Source organism: Erpetoichthys calabaricus, chromosome 8, assembly GCF_900747795.2.
Source record: "Erpetoichthys calabaricus chromosome 8, fErpCal1.3, whole genome shotgun sequence".
NCBI lineage: Eukaryota > Metazoa > Chordata > Cladistia > Polypteriformes > Polypteridae > Erpetoichthys > Erpetoichthys calabaricus.
The window spans coordinates 59,065,610-59,084,214 of record NC_041401.2 but is presented as its reverse complement, the minus strand read 5'-3'; the positions used below and the strand labels follow the sequence as shown (position 1 = coordinate 59,084,214).

The 18,605-nt window shown below is 37.3% G+C and overlaps 1 protein-coding gene across 2 annotated transcripts in view; it reads left to right on the top strand.

Annotated features, from left to right (window-relative positions):
• Positions 1-18,605, top strand: part of LOC114655513 (protein mono-ADP-ribosyltransferase PARP14-like) — an 83,200-nt gene that overhangs the window by 48,348 nt on the left and 16,247 nt on the right. For both annotated transcript variants that reach the window (XM_028806571.2, XM_028806570.2), the window contains exons 8-12: positions 659-880; positions 2,944-3,043; positions 7,600-7,746; positions 8,037-8,099; positions 10,413-10,589. In XM_028806571.2, coding sequence (XP_028662404.2) covers positions 659-880; positions 2,944-3,043; positions 7,600-7,746; positions 8,037-8,099; positions 10,413-10,589 — 709 coding nt within the window. The remainder of the gene's footprint in view (positions 1-658; positions 881-2,943; positions 3,044-7,599; positions 7,747-8,036; positions 8,100-10,412; positions 10,590-18,605) is intronic.

The window sequence follows — 18,605 nt, the reverse complement described above, 5'->3', positions numbered from 1 at the left end:
TTTTATAATGTATCAGGCTCAGTTTTTACACCATCTGGCTAACCCATACAAACAGGTCTTGTACTATGCTGATATTATGAAGCTACACTACAGAATAGTAATTTCACAAGGTGATTATCACAGCATTCCCATTCCTTCACTCATCATACATTTTTAAATAAGGTTTAAACTACCACCTATTATAAATATGCATGAATTTACTATTTGCAATGAAATTTCTGTTTTCTTTTTTGATGACTTGCTAACCTAATGAACTCTACACATTAGTTAACATTTTCATTTAAACATATTGAACATTAATTAAGGTAAGTTTCAAGTTCATTTCAGTAGTTTTTATGTGCATCATTACCATATTGGTTATACTATTGGAGAGATGGCACAGTGGTGCAGCATTAAGCACTCCTGCCTCATAACTCTAGAAATCTGGGTTCAGTTTCCAGCCTGGTCAATGTCAAGTTGAAGTTTATATATACAATTCTCCTGTTATCAGCTTGGATTTTTTTCTGGGTTCTTTAGTTATCTCTTCCCACATCCCAAAGGCATGCATGCATGTTAAGTTAGTTGGCCAGTGATCCTTATACAACTGCCACCAGCTCCCTGCAAATTATATATTGTATAGATGGATTTAATATTAGTTTTTTTTTATATTTCTCCACAGCTTTTAAAACAAGTTATTTGGAATTGCCTCCGTGAAACTGAAAAGTTGCAGAAGAGATCTATAGCCTTCCCAGCCATCGGAACAGGCAATCTAGGCTTTCCTAAAGTATTAGTGGCCTCCTTAATGTTTGACGAGGTGGTGTCATTTAGCAGTAAGGAAAAACCAAAGAATCTGAAAGAAATTGTTTTTCTTTTACACCCTAGTGATGCACAGACAGTACAGGTAAAAACTGTTTATATTCAAACTTCTTATAATACTGATTGTTTTGTTTGGTGTTACTTTTTAAATCAAAACAGGCTTAGAATGAATGAAAGTATAATTTGTTATTTGCAGTATCCAAAAATGGTATTTTATCAGAGTCCTTTTGGCAACTCTTTGCTTAAAGACTAAACTGCTGCTTTAATACAGAATGAAGCTGGAAAACAAAACTACTTGAACATTGACAAATTGAAACAAGTGTTAAATAGATTATGATGAGGCTAAGGAAAATGTGCAGGCCCAAGATTTGGAGAGAAAGCAAGGAAGTGGAGAGGGACATATTTTGCTTCATGCAACTATACTTAAGTATGCCGTCAATCTATCATAGGGTTATTGGACTGGTCGAGGTCTTCCATGCTCCTGGTATAGTGCCAGTTAGTCAGAGCAGAGGATATTGATCAAACCAAGAAAATTGGCTTTGCTTGACAAATTATGATTTCTGGTTGTGTACAAACTCTGGCTTTTCAGGTTTCCTTTCCTTTACCTACAATAGGGCTATATAATTAGTGACATCAGTTTTGTTTTTACAGTTTATGGAAATCTTTGGAGTATTCCTCTAAGCTTTTGGGTATTTGAGTAATTATCATATTCCATTGCTAAAACATAGCCAGTTTATTTGCGATGGCCAGCATCTCCACACTATCATGCCCTCCATAATGTTTGCCTTGATTTACCCCCCAGTTCCACAATTTTAAAATTATAAATCATACAATTCAGACATGATTATAGTACACGTTGCAGACTTTAATTTACGAGTATTTGCATATTAATTTAAAGGTATTTGCATACACTACAGTCACACCTCGTAGAAATTACAACACTTTTTCTATATGGTCCCCCATTTCAGGGGCACCATGATGCTTGGAACAGTTGCTGTCACAGGTGTGTTTTATTGCTTCATTAGTGCAGGCATAAGATACCTCGGTTTGCTTCTGCCCTTTGGAGTCTGAAGTTTCCATTGTTTAACATGAGGACGAGAGCTGTGATAATGAAATTCAAAAAAGCCATTATGAGGCTGAAAACCAAGAATAAAAACACTAGAGACATTAGTAAAACCTTAGGATTACCTAATTCAAATGTCTTGAATATCGTTAAGAATAAAGGAATATAAGGAATTGCCCAAAATCCAAACCATACCACCTCATCTGCTAAACATGATGGTGGGAGCATCATGGCTTGGGCATGTACTAGCTTATCAACTTCAATGCATTAATTTTCTTAGCTTATACATTGTCATATTCATGCAATTTTTAATTGAATTCCTGAGTGTTAAAAGATAACTTTTATTCATATCACGTCTGTGTAAATCCCATATGAGCAGAGTGGGTCACATTTACAAAGGGGGCAGTGTAGAACTTACTGTTCTATATAAGTAGACTTCATTTATAAGTACATCTCAGTTCTTTATACAAGTTGATTCTGGAAAATTCTTACTTAGGTTAATCACAATTCCATTATGGGCATTCATCTGCTTCAAGTCCAATTATTACCATTTCCATTTTGACAAAATGAGTACTCGGCCATTTTTTTCTGATGGCTGTGACCTAAGCATTAGGAAATCTTGACATTGCAAGAATGCAGATACCTGAGACAGAGAACATTACTCTTTTGTCAGCACTGAAACACCTTTTGTAGACTTTCATCAGAAATTTGAGTGTGACTTGCCATGCCAAAGAAAAGAGAGAAATGAGAACCAAAGAATCTTAAATATTCTATGGCGTTTTTTCTTTAATGTAATTTTGTGTTCTATATATGCTGTTTTTGCAATAGATAATATTTTATATAGTGTAAGTTGGTACATTCCTTATGTATCTGATGCAGCAATTCCAATGTCAAATCCTTTAAATTAGCATTTGAGAGTAAAATTCTGCAGTTACCGAGGAAAACAAAAAGTTTTCTGTGTTAAATTTGTTTAGTGGAAAAGTATTTGCAGAAACGTCTGCTTTAAATAAAAGTTCAGGTCTTCAAAATATTATTTTCTTCTTATATATAATTTTTATTCTGTATGTTGTGTATGATTTTTATAGGCATTTTTTGAACAATTTAAAGTTAAATGTACTGGGAGTTCCTTGGAAGAAAATCCAGTTGTGACGACCTCGTCTATGATGTCTCCAGAAAAAGGAACAGGTAAACAATAGTTATATTATAGAAATAGCTTCAGGATGCTAAGTCACTTAGTTTGTAACACATACCTAAAGTTACTTACTTAATTAATGTAGTCTTTTAATTGTTTAATTGTTATGGGAAGCGCGCAGTGAATGAAGACAAAATGAGTGCAGTTTTGAACAATGCTACACATCCTCTTTGACATACTAACATTGAATACTTTCAGCAATTTTTCAGCAGAAGTGTGTGAAGAAATGCTACTGGGTCTCCTTTATACTAATGTTTCTCAGGCCACAGGTCACAACCCAAATGTGGGTCACTGAATGACCTACATGGCTTGTCAACTTAAGTTTAAACACAATTAATTACATAAACCATTGCTTTCATATTTTAATGTGCAATCCGTGAAATTGCTTTCATATTTTAATGAGCCTGCTTTGTGTCCCACCCCAGTAAATAACAAATTTTCGTCAATATACCAATAATCCAAATGCCTATCAATCACTCAGAATATGGAACCAGTGCAGGAAGCCCTTCAAGACAGAGACGTTTTTGTCTGTTGCACCTCTACATCACAATCACTTTTTTCTCCCCTCTCAGACCTACACAGTATTTAATGTTTGGAAAATGTCCAGGATTAAAACACTTAGAGAATTGTATAATTGTATAATATTTTTAATGTGGCTAATGATTGCAGATTTCACTTCTGCACCCAGTAAAAAGGACATTTTGCCCCCAGCCTTCTAGAGAATTGAAGTGACTGACAGAAGTCCAGTTACGAGCAGATGGCAACTTGTTATATACTGTACACTTCCTTAAGAAAGCCAAGGACCATTGTCAAGTTTCTTAAATGCCTCATAGCATCACCTACTCTAAACTCCTCCAAACAGCATCACAAGATTAATTAGGACTGTTGAAAGAACAAACAACCCAGATTTTCTGATGTATAGGTTTACTATTAATGTGAAGTATGGTGAGCAGTGTCCGTTGTGCATTATCTGGGGTGTGTTGCTACCAAATGAAAGCATGAAGCCTTCAGTTATAAAGACAATTAAACAAAGCATGCTACTTATGGAAATAAATCATTTGATTTTTTTAAATAAAAAACTGAAAATCTTGAGGCTTCACAAAATCAGGCAATCTGGGCATCATCCTGTTTTACATCAAATGGTCAAATATAAGAAAGGGCACATAATTGCAGAACAGCTTGTCTTACCTTGTGTAGTAGTTATGTGCATTGAAATTCTGGAAAGTCATATTTATCTCTACACTCTCTTCATTTACCCCTGATTTCAAAAAACTTGTGAAAATCTGACAAGCCCAGGTTATCCATTAATAAGACAGCTGGGGCCTCATGTATAAATGGTGTGTATGCACAAAAATATTACATACAAACGTTTCCACACTAAAAATCGCGTAAAGCCACGCACATTTCCACGGTAGCTCCAACCCTAACATACGCAAGTTCTCCGCTCGGTTTTGCAGACTGGCAGCACCCAGCATCAAAGCAGTGCTACTGTTCCTGTGTGGTTACCCTTTCTTTTTTAGATCCACTTCCTTGATGTGGCTTTATCATATACACTGAAACTAACTGCATTTGATTGTAATTAACCTTTAACAATATAATCCATCCATCCATTTTCCAACCCGCTGAATCCAAACACAAGGTCACGGGGGTCTGCTGGAGCCAATCCCAGCCAACACGGCACAAAGCAGGAACCAATCCTGGGCAGGGTGCCAACCCACCGCAGGACACACACAAACACACCCACACACCAAGCACACACTAGGGCCAATTTAGAATCGCCAATCCACCTAACCTGCATGTCTTTGGACTGTGGGAGGAAACCGGAGCACCCGGAGGAAACCCACGCAGACATGGGGAGAATATGCAAACTCCACGCAGAGAGGACCCGGGAAGCGAACCCAGGTCTCCCAACTGCGAGGCAGCAGCGCTACCCACTGCACCACCATGCCGCCCTAACAATATAATGTTCCATGGAATAACCAAAGTATTCCAAATACCATAGCTGCTTTAGCATTGTTACTCTCACTGCACTTTCTTTTTCTTCTTTCAGCTGGTCCCGTTAGGGGTTGCCACAGCAGATCATCTTTTTCCATATTACTCTCACTGCACCACTCGAAGTATTTATATCACTATATCTGAGTGGGGAATCGCAGATCTACAGCAGTGCATTATCGGTATACAGCATCAAGCACACGCTGCCTCAGCCATGCTGCCTATTTGAACTGTTCTCACATGGCAAACGCTTCAAAGCCTTTCCTGTACAGAGCTCGTGGTTCAGAAACAGTTTCATCCCAGGAACTATAAACGCACTCAGTCCATCAAGTGCTCCTTGTAGAACTGTTTGTACTTATAAGTACAATCACCTCACTGCAGACTTGCACTACAGTTAGAATATTGCACAACCTGAGCCACTTTATAAAGCACATATTTACATATAATGACGATATCATTTTTAAGATGAAATGCAGCAAAATATGTTTATTATATTATACAGATAAAACTTTAACTTCATTTAAATAATCTATATTGTTATTAATTTAACATGTGAGGACACGGTGTCGCTGCGCTAGCAAGGATCTGGCGCTCCGTTCATGGGTTTGTCCTGCCTCGTGCTGTACAGTATTCTTGCTGGGTCTGGCACGACACTGAATGTATAGAATAATTAAACACGTACTACAAAGATATTTCAATGTTCCTTAAACGTTTTGAAGAATCTGCGTTCTAAGCTTACAGATGGCTTAACATCTATTACAGAGCTGATTGTGTGGCGATTGGGTATTTGGAGAAAGAAAAGTAAGGACAGGAATTGGGGGTTAGTACGTTTGAAAGAGACAGTACTGCTACAATAAATTATTTCATCGAAGGTCGCGCAGTAAGCATCTTTTGTGAGACATGAACAATCACTGCGCTACCGTGTTCCCATGTTTAATAACATGCTTTAACTCCTATCATCATGAAAATGATGTCACGTATACATCTCAGTATTTTAATTATTCAGAGAGCTGTAATATTACGAATGTAATGTTCTGTATCCTGTCGGAGGAAGAGAAAGCCCGGAAGCACGTAGTGATTCACACACACAGAGCACATAGAAGATCAAATACAAAACAGAGCATTTAACGTGCTACTTTAGTTACGATGGGATTTGAGAAACTAGTAAATTAAATGATTTTTAGATGAAGTTTATGATGTTCTACTTTAATGACAAAATAAACTACGTAATTAAAGTGGAAATTTCGAGATTAAAGTTGACATTTCGTGCTTTTTTCCCACTGTGTGCCTTTTTTTTCTCTCTGTACCCTAATAAGCATTCATATGACTCTCAGACGGTGGGCTATGACTTGCCTTTTCACGGCGACTTTGATATGTGACAACTTCTTTTTTTATTTCGGCACTGTGCGACTTTGTGAACTTGAGTTTTCGAGTTTCTCCGACACGCTATGTCACTCGATCAACTTCCTTTTGTTGATTATATCACTTTTTATACCAACAAATAGTAAGTTTTTCCTTGCCTCCATTTGGTATTCGCTGAAATTCTTCTGTTTTCCCCTGTGCATTTACCATTGTCTTTTCACAGAAGGCTGAGCTTAAGGGCTATTTATATTGATTTGCATATTCAAAGAGGCGTAATTCTGGGAGGAGTTAGGGCGGGACAGAAGGCACATGCGTTTCTTTTCGCAGTGACCGGGATTTATGTAGCAGAAGAACGTGGAAGTTGGCGCTCACACAGATTTATGCATCTGGATTTTAGTGTGCGTAAACACACTTCCACTTTTGTCCGTATGCAGTGTGAATTCTACGCACTGCGTTATACATGAGTCCCGTGGACATTAAATTTGATTCAGTATTAAACACCCATATGCAGTGTTATATTTTGGACAAGTACTTTTAACTTCATCTATTATGTACAATGTCTTTAAATTTTCTGTTTACTGTTATTTTTAATGTGTGCCATTCAAGGGAAAAGATTAGCTACTTCAAAGTAAAACTACATCTAATAAAGGTTATCACTGAACAAAAAAAATAAGACTGGGTTCTAAGGTCAAAAAGGTTGAGAATCACTCCTTTACACCAACTGCAAAATGCAATTGTAATGCCTCACTGTGAATGTGACTTTTTGTCTTTAGCCAATCGTAAGTTTTCATGCTTTATAGATTGGTAATTTGTTGTGTTTTTGATTGTTATAATATTTATGTATGTATTTATTTATAAAGATCTATCTATCCATCATATGTAAAGTATCAATAACATATGAAAAACACTGTAAATAAACAGTTTTGTATAATACACATATCCCAGAAAGTACAGTATTTGTTACCCAACATGAATTGGAATGCAAAAGTGAAGAACATTTGTGTAACGCAGAAAATACAACAAAATACTATAGAGTCTAATATAATACATTTTACCAAATTATACACACAAATATTTTGCATGTAGTAGGTAGATAATCAGTATCATCACTACAAAAATATTTGGAATGTCTAGGCTTCTTGTGTAGCAATAACCATCAGAATTATTGTTGCTTTTATTTTCTTTTGTCTGCCAGGTTCTGGTAAAATTTCCTCACCAAACAAAGATGTTTATGAAATGTCTGTTGGTGGTGTTAGACTATGTATTGGCCCAGGAGACATTATAAAGGAGAAAACAGATGTGATTGTAAATTCCACAAATGAAAACTTCACTCTAAAAATAGGTAACCCATAAATGAATTTTGTGTAATTTTGTTTTTCTTTTTTTATGAATATTTTAATAATAAGATTTATTTCAGGTTTTTTTGGTTGGCTTATATTTTTAATCAAGTAATGGTAATGAATTACTATAGTTAATAGTAATAATGGCATTAAGTCAAAATTATTTGCTTCTATTCTATTAGTGCATTCACACTGTGCACTAATGATAACAGTTTGCTTGTGATCTGTGTTAAAATAGATGTGCTCTATGTAGACTCCCAAATTAAGTTTTTGTTTTAACGGTTTCTAACAGGCGTGTCCAAGGCAATTTTAGACGCAGCTGGCCAAGAAGTTGAAATAGAGTGTGCTCAGTTAGGTAAGTTACTGCTTAACCATGATATTGCCATCAGTAGATATTTTATTTATATAGATCTTAACTAATTCAGGGGTCTAAATTTATATGATAAAGTTGTTATTGTTTTTAACTTTTAATAGAAAACATAAATTGGGTTTCTTGGTCATAAATGAAAAGTTACTCTGGTTAATCAGTTTCTGCTCCTCTATGACATTTTGGACCGTACATCACAAAATTTGATGTATTCAGGCTGTATTTTTTCATCAGATTGTAAATTTAATAGGTTGTCTTTGTAAGAAGTCTTAATTTCCTACTTTGTTTGAACTGTGAGCACATGCACAATATCATGATTATCTTTTTTGTGTTTTTCACATTCTCTGAATGCCTTTAAGAATAAGTTACTAAAGCATATAGATATAGGACAAATAATTATTTTTTATTTCTGAATAAGTATGACAAAACTAACATGATAGGTGCAGCTGCTCAAAAGTAGATTTTTTTTAAACTCTTGCTACAACTGTGTTACTGAAGTAATTGTTTATTGGCACCATTTATTATAAAACTGGTGTGTTTACAAATAATTGAACAATTTAGTATGACTTACATTTCAGTGTCATTTTTGCGGTTGATCTGTTTGCAATAGAACATGATTTTTGTTTGCACCCAACTTTTTCCACCAACTTTTACTGCTGCCTTTGTTTATTGTTTGGCAGACAGAATAATTTTTTAGCCTTTTCTCACTTTAATGAATGCCATCTATCAAAAGGACCAACATTTGTTCTTCATCTGCCTTTATTTACTTAACTGGTCAAATGTAAATACACTACAAGCTAATATATTAGTGGCATTTATACACTTTGGTGCACCCCCAGAAGAAGAATATACACTCACTGGCCACTTTTATTAGGTATACCTGTTCAACTGCTTAACGCAAATATCTAATCTGCCAATCACATGTTCAAACCAAGCAACAGAATGGTGAAGAAACGTGATTTAAGTGACTTTGAACATGACATGGTAGTTGTCAGATGGGCTGGTCTGAGTATTTCAGAAACTGCTGATCTACTGGGATTTTCACACACAAAACATCTCTAGGTTTTATAGAGAACGGTATTCACTATTAGCCTACTGATTATAATTAAAAAGTATAAGAAATACTTCGTTTGATTTGGTTAAAATGTTTAATTACTGTCTTTGTGATTAGAATGTTTTATTTGTTAATTGATTAACCACCAAGAAAAATATTTAAAACAGATGAAAATCCTTACTATACAAATAAGAAAAGTTGTGTGACATTTAACTGAACTGTTGAACATTAAAAAATGTTAGCATTAGTGTTTTATGGTTATTTCTTAAAAATAAAATCAGAAATACAGTAATATATATATATGAATTCATACAAACATGAAAGCACTTATTGTCATGTCACTGTGTCCACATGGAACAACTTGACTCCCAGTGGACTGATTTAGTTTCTCTGTGACATTTGGTACACTGGCTTTTCCAACATATTTGTTTGGAACGTTCAATTTTATTGTTATCTCCAATGTAGCATGCTGTACAATTTTTTGAAATTTCAAAAACTCAAATTTCAAAATCATTGTACTAAAACAGAAAAACATTTTGCGCTACCTCAATTATGGAATGATTTTAAGGTTTCATATTTCCCATGAGAGAGATTATTTCAGCTTGGATAGTTTGTATATTTTTCTCTCTTAATCATCTGCCACGCCTGTCAGCAAAACAAGTTCTTAGTACAAATTATTAAAATGCAAATATACTCGACATCAGTGGCTTGTGTGAATTTCTTCAACACCTACAACCAACAATAGCTAATCAATCAGTACAGTTTTTTTTATTTGGAATCTGTTATCAGGGAAGCTATTTGGATTTTTTTTAGGTATTGAAGAAATAAAAATATTTTAGCAAAGCACAACTTAAACTTCATGAAAATCAACAATCCACTAACTGGTGTGGTGTTTACCTAAATAATATTGTAAAATGTTAAAAAAATATATATATTTTATGTACTCTGCTAAAACATGTTATTATATTCTATTTTCACTGCTGTTTTTTGAATATGACTGCTATCAAAAATTATTAAACAAAAATTGTGATATAATTTCCTTGTACGATTTTAAAAATGCTCCAACTTTGAAAACAATTAACTAAGTACCCCTCATGCACCTGTCTGTTAAGTCATGTGTACATTTTCTAACTTTATCATTTGTTACAGTAGAGCAATATGTAGTAGATATTCAGGTGTAACAAAAGCAATATAACCAATATCAGAATAGAAATGTATCTGAGTTTCTGGATTACCTTTTTTTCCAGCTGCACAGCCTCATAATGGGTTAATAATGACTAAAGCCGGAAATTTGGCAAATAAAAGCATTATTCATATTGTTGGAACAACTAATCCTCAGGAAATTAAGAAGGTTGTAAGAACAATTCTTGATCAATGTGAACAGTCAAAATTCTCATCAGTTGCATTTCCAGCCCTTGGGACAGGTTAGTCCTTTTTATTTTATAATATTTTGAATTACGCTATTTAAACTGTATTTCGGGCACGAGAAATAAAAAATTAAGTGAACAGATCACCATCTTATCACTTGAATAGATGCAAAGTATAAGAAGCAAGGAAAATCAACACAGATTGGGTTTACTATACTTCACTGAAGTAAAGATGAATTTTAGAAAAGCTATTATTACATTAAATAGCTTAGTAAGAATTCTCTTAAGAAAGCTGTGGTTTCCTTTGCTCAGTTTGGTATACACTTTTATCTTAAAATTACTCACTTAAGCACTCATGTAAACTATAGAATTATCCACAATTAATCTGAAGACATATTATTAACTCTCCAACATAACCAGATGTATGCCATTTGGTTGTCTCATAATATATATTCATATTTTTAATGCACTCCTATAGACAATTTAAGTTCTACAGAATAACATCTTCCCACACACACAAGTATTAACCCAACTTGCATTAATATTATACTGCAACTAGACATTAAGCCCGGTACAATAACGGGCGGTAGAACAGTAGTGCATAAACATTATTAGGAACAGTCTATATTAAATGGCAAGGGACCGTCTATTTTCTGTTACAGTAATACTGGCTTGTATGTGGCTGTAATATGTGTCACTGTATTGTGTACCTTTAATTTTCTCTCGCAGTAATACTGGTTTGCATTTCCGTAAAATGCCTAATTTTCTCTGACAGTAATACTGGCTTTGATGTCCGTAATAAGCGTTTCATTTTCTGTCATAACAGTGGGCAATAAGCAGAGTTTCCCCAGCAATATGTCTTAGGTCTTACCTCATCTACCCAAATCCGATTTGATCGGCCGCACAATATTTTATAGGTCCCGCCCTCTCTGTGTTGTGTGATGCGTCAGGCGGCATTTGAAGCATCGCACCATGCCCCGCGCCTGCGCACTTCACCAAAAGACACACACACACACGGACACATGGACGCACACAGGGGTTTTATTAAAGAGGATAATTCAGAACTAAGGAACTGATCATGGATTTCTGCAAGCAGACAAGAGAGCATCATCTTATTTACATCGGAGGGGAGGCTGTGGAGCAGGTTAGGAGCGTCAGGTTCCTTGGAGTGGTCAAGTCACATTTCAGGAGCCCAATGATGCCTTTACTTACTCAGGAAACTGAGGAAGGCCTGGAGGTCACCTACAACACTGTGCAGATTCTACAGGTGTGCTGTGGAATCAATCCTCGCAGGATGCGTTACATCCTAGTACAGCAGCTCCTCAGTTCAGGATCGCAGAGCTCTGCAGCATGTGGTGAAAACAGCACAGCAGTTCATAGGCACTCAGCTCCCTGCTATCCATGGCATCCAAACCACACACCTTAGGAAGGTAAACAGTATCAGGCAAGACTCCAGCCATCCTGCACTGCTACTTTTCTCCCTCCTCCCATCAGGGAAGCATCTAAAGTCCATCCACACCTACACCTCCAGATTCAGGAACAGTTTTTATGTCATCTGCAATTAGGCTCATGAATAATCGGTAATCTTGTATCCTCCACTGCTGCTACTACTACTGTTATCTTGCATATTCATTTGCTGTCACTTTTTGTATCCATATTACTAAACGAGAATGGTAAACCGGATATGGACGCAGGGACCTGCCCATGGACGCAAAAGACATAGTGCGCAGGCGCCACACAAAGCCCCCCTCCAACTAACAGAAATCGCAGGAGACATGGTGCGCAGGCGCCACACAAAGCCCATAGCACACAAAAAAGAGGAATCAGACCCACGCCCCAGAGTGAAACGGGACAGACTACGGAGTACACACACTAACATAAATAAGAAATGAGACACAAAGCCCCCCTCCACTAACAGAAATAAGAAATGAGGCAGCGCGCCCATAGCACACAAAAAAGAGGAGTCAGACCCACGCCCCCGAGTGAAACGGGACAGACTACAGAGTCCACAAAGGGTCACCCATCAAGCCCGAGATTATGGCTCAAAAACGAAAGAGCAACCGCAAGCAAACACCCGACATCATACAGAAACCCCACAAATACGGACAAAACAACATATTTGAATCACATTATCCCCGCCCCACAGTGAAACGGGACATACTACGGAGTCCACAAAGGTTCACAAATCAAGCCCGAGATGGTACGGAAAAAGAGGAGTTACCCCCACGCACCAGAGTAAAACGGGACAGACGACGGAGTCCACAAAGGGTCACACATCAACCCCGAGATATTACGGAAAGCGAATTGTGGTACGGAAAATGGCAGATACTACGATAGGAGCATTCGCCTACAACGCGCATCTGAAATCAACGTACACACTACACAGCATAATCCACGCATTTCTAAAAAACCACACGCGGACACCCGACGTCATACATAAACAACAACAAACCGGACTACACTACATATTGGAATCACATTACAGTGATACAATATTAACAGTACAACCACAGATAACACAGGCGCAACACCTGATGAGTAATAATAAGAAGAAACTAACGCTCCGTATTAAACATACGTCATCTGAACATGTACAAACTATACAGCATAGGTGAATCTCATTACAGTGATGCACTATTAACCGTACAACCACAGAAAACGCTCCATATTAACAGTAAGTGCGATCATCCTTATTACTTACCCATATTACTAACGATAAAGAACAGACAAGTCATGAATTCACGATCACGGGTGCAAAACGATACGGCTCGAGTAACGGGACCACAAAGACGAGCCCGCGTGAAAAAAAACAATAAACATAGGCGCCTACAACTCGCTTCTGAAACCGCGGAAGAAAAACTGTCTCGGCTCTAAAAACGAAAAGCTCGACTAACACAGGTACAGAAACGAGGCCAAATGGACAGATACAATGAACGTGGACGCATGCAGCGCGCATCTCAAACTGCGGAAGCGAAGCAGGCACGGATTCAAAAGGAAAGAGCTTGAGTGACAGGCATACAAAAACGGGACCAACGGGAAAAAATCAATAAACGCAGACGTCTACAACGCGCGTTTATAATGAGTCCACTATTAATGAAAATTCATTGGGATTAATGAATGTCATTTGCAATCATTGTCATTCACTTAACTTCCCTGAAGAAACAACTGGCAATACAACTAATGAGTTTACACGTTGTTGTCAAAAGGGTCAAGTTAGACTGCCTCCTTTACATGAATATCCTGAATATCTACAGAAGCTTCTAACTAACGATGTACCTGAAAGTAAAAACTTTATGAACTGCATTAGATCCTACACTAGTTCATTTGCTTTTGCATCTACCGGAGTAAATATCAGGCCACCAGCTGGCGATGGCCCATACTGCTTTCGCGTATGTGAACAAATACATCGCATTGGAACAGTGCACTCTCAAACAAATCACGAACGCAAATTTGCACAAATCTACATCTTACATCCAGATGACGCAATCTATCAATGAATGAACCTTCCTGAAAACAGACAATGCACGGAGCTTATACTGAGAAACGTCACTAAGATCATAAACAATCACCCATTAGCTAACATTCAACATGAGGTTGAAAGAGAGGCCAATACAAAAGCAACCTATGGCTGCCCAGCGGGCACAGGTTCAAAACGCCGGGGGTAGGCGAGCGAAGCGAGCAGGGGGTGGAGCCCCCTTGTTTATTTTATATTTAGTCTCTGGTGTTTTTTTTTCTGTCTGCGGAGGCACATGCAAGTAAGCATTTCATTGTATTTGGTACCTGTACTTGTACACCTGACAATAAAGAATTTAATCTTGAATCTTAATAAAATGTCCATTAGAAATTTTAGTCCGTGTTCTGCTGAAGAATGCTCTGGGCAAGTGTCGGTTCTGTTAAATTTAAGTGCTTTATCCTGAATTGCATAAAGGACTAATAAGTAGGACAGCTCAGAGAAAAGTGTAAGTTTACCAATGACTTTTACCGCCATGCTCACTCTAGCATTCCAGTAATTGCGCTTGTAAGAATTTGCCCAAATATCTAGTGTGTACAACATACAGATTTTGTTTGCACAATGTATAACTTCTGATCTCAAGATATTTTTGTGCCTACAAAATTTTGTTTGCACAAAATTAAAAAAAATGCATTTTGGGACTTCAGGAGGAGAAGTAAAAATAACACTTCAACACGTTTCTTTACATTTGAATGCAAATTCTTGAAAGCAGAGATTCCCGTAGATGTTATTTTCAAATCCATATGGAAAGTTCATGCTGGAGCTTACTTCATTCCATGACTGAGAATAGGAAGGCAGTGATTGACAGCATTGGCCTTCAAATGTGGAATTTCTAAGCTTACTTCTTCTCTTTTTTGTGAACCAGACCCCTTGACAGCATTGGCCTTCAAATGTGGAATTTCTAAGCTTACTTCTTCTCTTTTTTGTGAACCAGACCCCCGAGATGCTTAAACTTCTCTGCTTGAGACAGCACCTCATCCCCAACCTGGAGATGAAACACTGTAAATAAACTAGTCTGCTTAAGCAATTGGTTGAATCTAATAGTTGGAAAATAAATGTTTAAGTTTTCATCTTGCTCATTTTAAAAGACTTGAGACAGCACCTCATCCCCAACCTGGAGATGAAACACTGTAAATAAACTAGTCTGCTTAAGCAATTGGTTGAATCTAATAGTTGGAAAATAAATAATGTTTAAGTTTTCATCTTGCTCATTTTAAAAGACTACATTCATTACAAATTATTCATTGTATTATCCAATCAAAGTGCTAAACTAACTTTCATTGTGATGTGGTTCAAAATTTAAAAAAAAAAAAAAAAAGATTTTGAGCTGCTGATTGATTAGTGTTTCACTATTTATTCAAATTTTCTGTTACACAGAACCTTTCATTAAACTAACCGGAATAATTTAATATGCCTACACAAGTTATTAAAACAGTTTTCTATTAGAAAGTAATCAGTGAGTTATTTCTGCTTTATAGAAAAATATTATAATTCATGTAGGAAATACACAAAACAATTCATTAATATGCAGTTAATTTTGATCACAGATTTTAATCTGCCAGTGATATATTACAAGTGTTCATTTCTTTACATTTTGCTGATTATGGCTTATAGTTAATTAAACCCCAAAAGTCAGTATCTCAGAAAATTAGAATATTGTGAAAATGTTCAATATTGCAGACTCATGGTGTCACACTCCACTGCAAAGGTGTCCTGAGCCTTTAAGTGGTTTTTCAGTTTGGTTCAGTAGGCCAGTGGTCCTCAACCTTTTTGACAGCAAGGACCACTTTATTAGATGCAAATTTTTCCACGGACAGGTCGGTAGGGTGGGGGGGGGGCAGTTTTATACACAATTTACATAACATTTCTATTATTATTAAGCAGTTCGCATACGTTTGCAACCCAAGATTTTTCTTCTTTTTTTGCATATAACAAAGACATATGCTTTGCATTTGCCATTCCAACAGACTGCACATCACAAACATTAATACTGTTATCGTTTTTTTCGTGTCTGCCGTTTCTATAGGAGGGTGACAATGAGTTAAATTCCAATGGATGTTTTTCAGATGTTGACAAGCAATAAGCAAAAGGTATCACTGAAAACCACAGAAAACAAAAACATAAAAAAAAACAGTACGAGGAAAGTTCAAAGAAAGAATTTTTTTTTTTACAATGTTTCTGTTTGGGGATCGTTGTGTACCCTAAATGTGTACAACTGAGCTGCGGCCACAGATCGAACTGCTCTGTGGATGATTCATTCAAGCATTTCAAGGTCACCTCGTTGTAATGAAAGCCTCTGCTGAATGTACTTCGTAGTAACGCGATTTCTATAGTCTCGTGTCATATGGGGAAACTGTCGGGACCGTAAAAATACTTTGTTGTAATACTCTCTCACCTCGGTCTCTCTCCTCTCTCTGGGCCGCTGCAAAGCCCCACCCACCAAGCATTCTGAAAAGTCTGAGTGAGTCTCTGTTGCCGGCAGTTCTCTCGCGGCCCGGCTGTCAGACGGCTGCGGCCTGGTAGTGGGTCGCGGACCGGTGGTTGGGGACCCCTGCAGTAGGCCACACAAGGAGGGTAAGCCACAAAAGGTCATTCCTAAAGAAGCTGGCTGTTCCATATTAATGGAAAGTTGAGTGGAAGGAAAAAATGTGGCAGAAAAAGGTGCACAAGCAACAGGGATAACCACAGCCTTGGGAGGGTTGTAAAGCACAGCCCATTCAAGAATTTGGGGGAGATTCACAAAGAGTGGACTGTGGCTGGAGTCAGTGCTTCAAGAGCCACTACACACAAATGTATCCGGGGATATTAGCTACAACTGTTGCATTCCTTGTGTCAGGCCACTCCTGAACCAGAGACAACATCAGAAGCGTCTTACCTGGGCTAAGGAGAAAATGGACTGGAGAATGGAGAAAAATGGAGAAAAGTCCTCTTTTCAGATGAAAGTTAATTTTACATTTCATTTGGAAATCAAGGTCCCAGAATCTGGAGGAATAATGGAGAGACACAGTCCAAGTTGCTTGAGGTCCAGTGTGAAGTTTCCACAGTCCGTGATGATTTGGGGAGCAGTGTCATCCGCTGGTGTTGATCCACTGTGTTTTATCAAGTCCAAAGTCAGCACATCTAACAGGAAATTTTAGAGCACTTCATGCTTCCCACTGCTGACAAGCTTTATGGAGATGCTGATTTCATTTTCCAGCAGGACTTGGCACCGGCCCACACTGCTAAAAGTACCAGTACCTCGTTTAATGACCATGGTATCACTGTGCTTGATTGGCCAGCAAACGCGCCTGACCTAAACCCCATAGAGAATCTATGGGGTATTGTCAAGAGGAAGATGAGAGACACCAGACCCAACAATGCAGACGGGCTGAAGGCCGCTATCAAAGCACCCTGGGCTTCCATAACACTTCAGCACTGCCACAGGCTGAACGCCTCCATGCCATGCTGCATTGATGCAGTAATTCATGCAAAAGGAGCTCCGACCAAATATTGAGTGCATACATACATGGACGTACTTTTCAGTAGGCCAACATTTCTGTATTAAAATTTTTTTTTTTTTTTAATTGGTCTTGTGTAATATTCTAATTTTCTGAGATACTGAATTTTGAGTTTTCATTACCTGTAAACCATAATTAGCAAAATGAAAAGAAATAAACACTTGAAATATATCACTCTGTGTGATGAATCTATATAATACAGTATATGAGTTTCACTTTTTGAATTGAGTTACTGAAATAAATTAACTTTTCAATGATATTCTAATTTATTGTGATGCTCCTGTACACATACAATGGTGTGAACACACACAAGAAAGACTAAAAAGAAAGAAAAATAAAAGAAATAAAAGCTTCTGACTTGGCATTCAGTCTCAGTGTAGTGCCACTGGAACCCCAGTAGTGTTTCTTGATGTCTATAAATGTTCAGTGTTAGTGTGTCAGAAAAAGGATGTTCAGAATTGTTCATAATGGCACTCAGTTTTGTTTTAATTCTGTCCAGGCAGTCTATAGAGTGTGTTCCATAACTGAGCCTGCCCATTTTATTAGCTTGTTGATTCAGTGGACCTTTTATGAAGTGATGTTACCAACCCAGCACACCATGGCATAGAAGATTGCACTTGGCATCACAGAGTTGTAGAATATGTAAAGGATGTCACTACCTACAGTTCTAGTCTCCTAAGAAAAAAAGAGTCTGCTCTGCCCTTTCTTATATAGTTCCTGTGTGTTACGAGACCAGTCCAGCCTGTCATTTATGTTGAAGCCCAAATACTTGAGGCAGTGCACAACCTCTACATCTACCCCCTGAATAGTGAGTGATCAGGCTTAGAGGCGTTTTGGTGCAGCAAAAGTTAATAAATAGATCCTTAGTTTTACTAATTTTAAGTTGCAGACAATCCTTTCCACACCAAGAAACAAGTTCTCCTCCTGACTTCTATACTCTGTCTCATCCCCTTCAATGCACCCCATAAGTGCAGAATCAACTTGAGAATTTCTGCAAGTGAAATTACCTAGTGTTATTTTTATAGTCATGAGGTGTATAATGTGAAGAGAAAAGGAGACAGGACA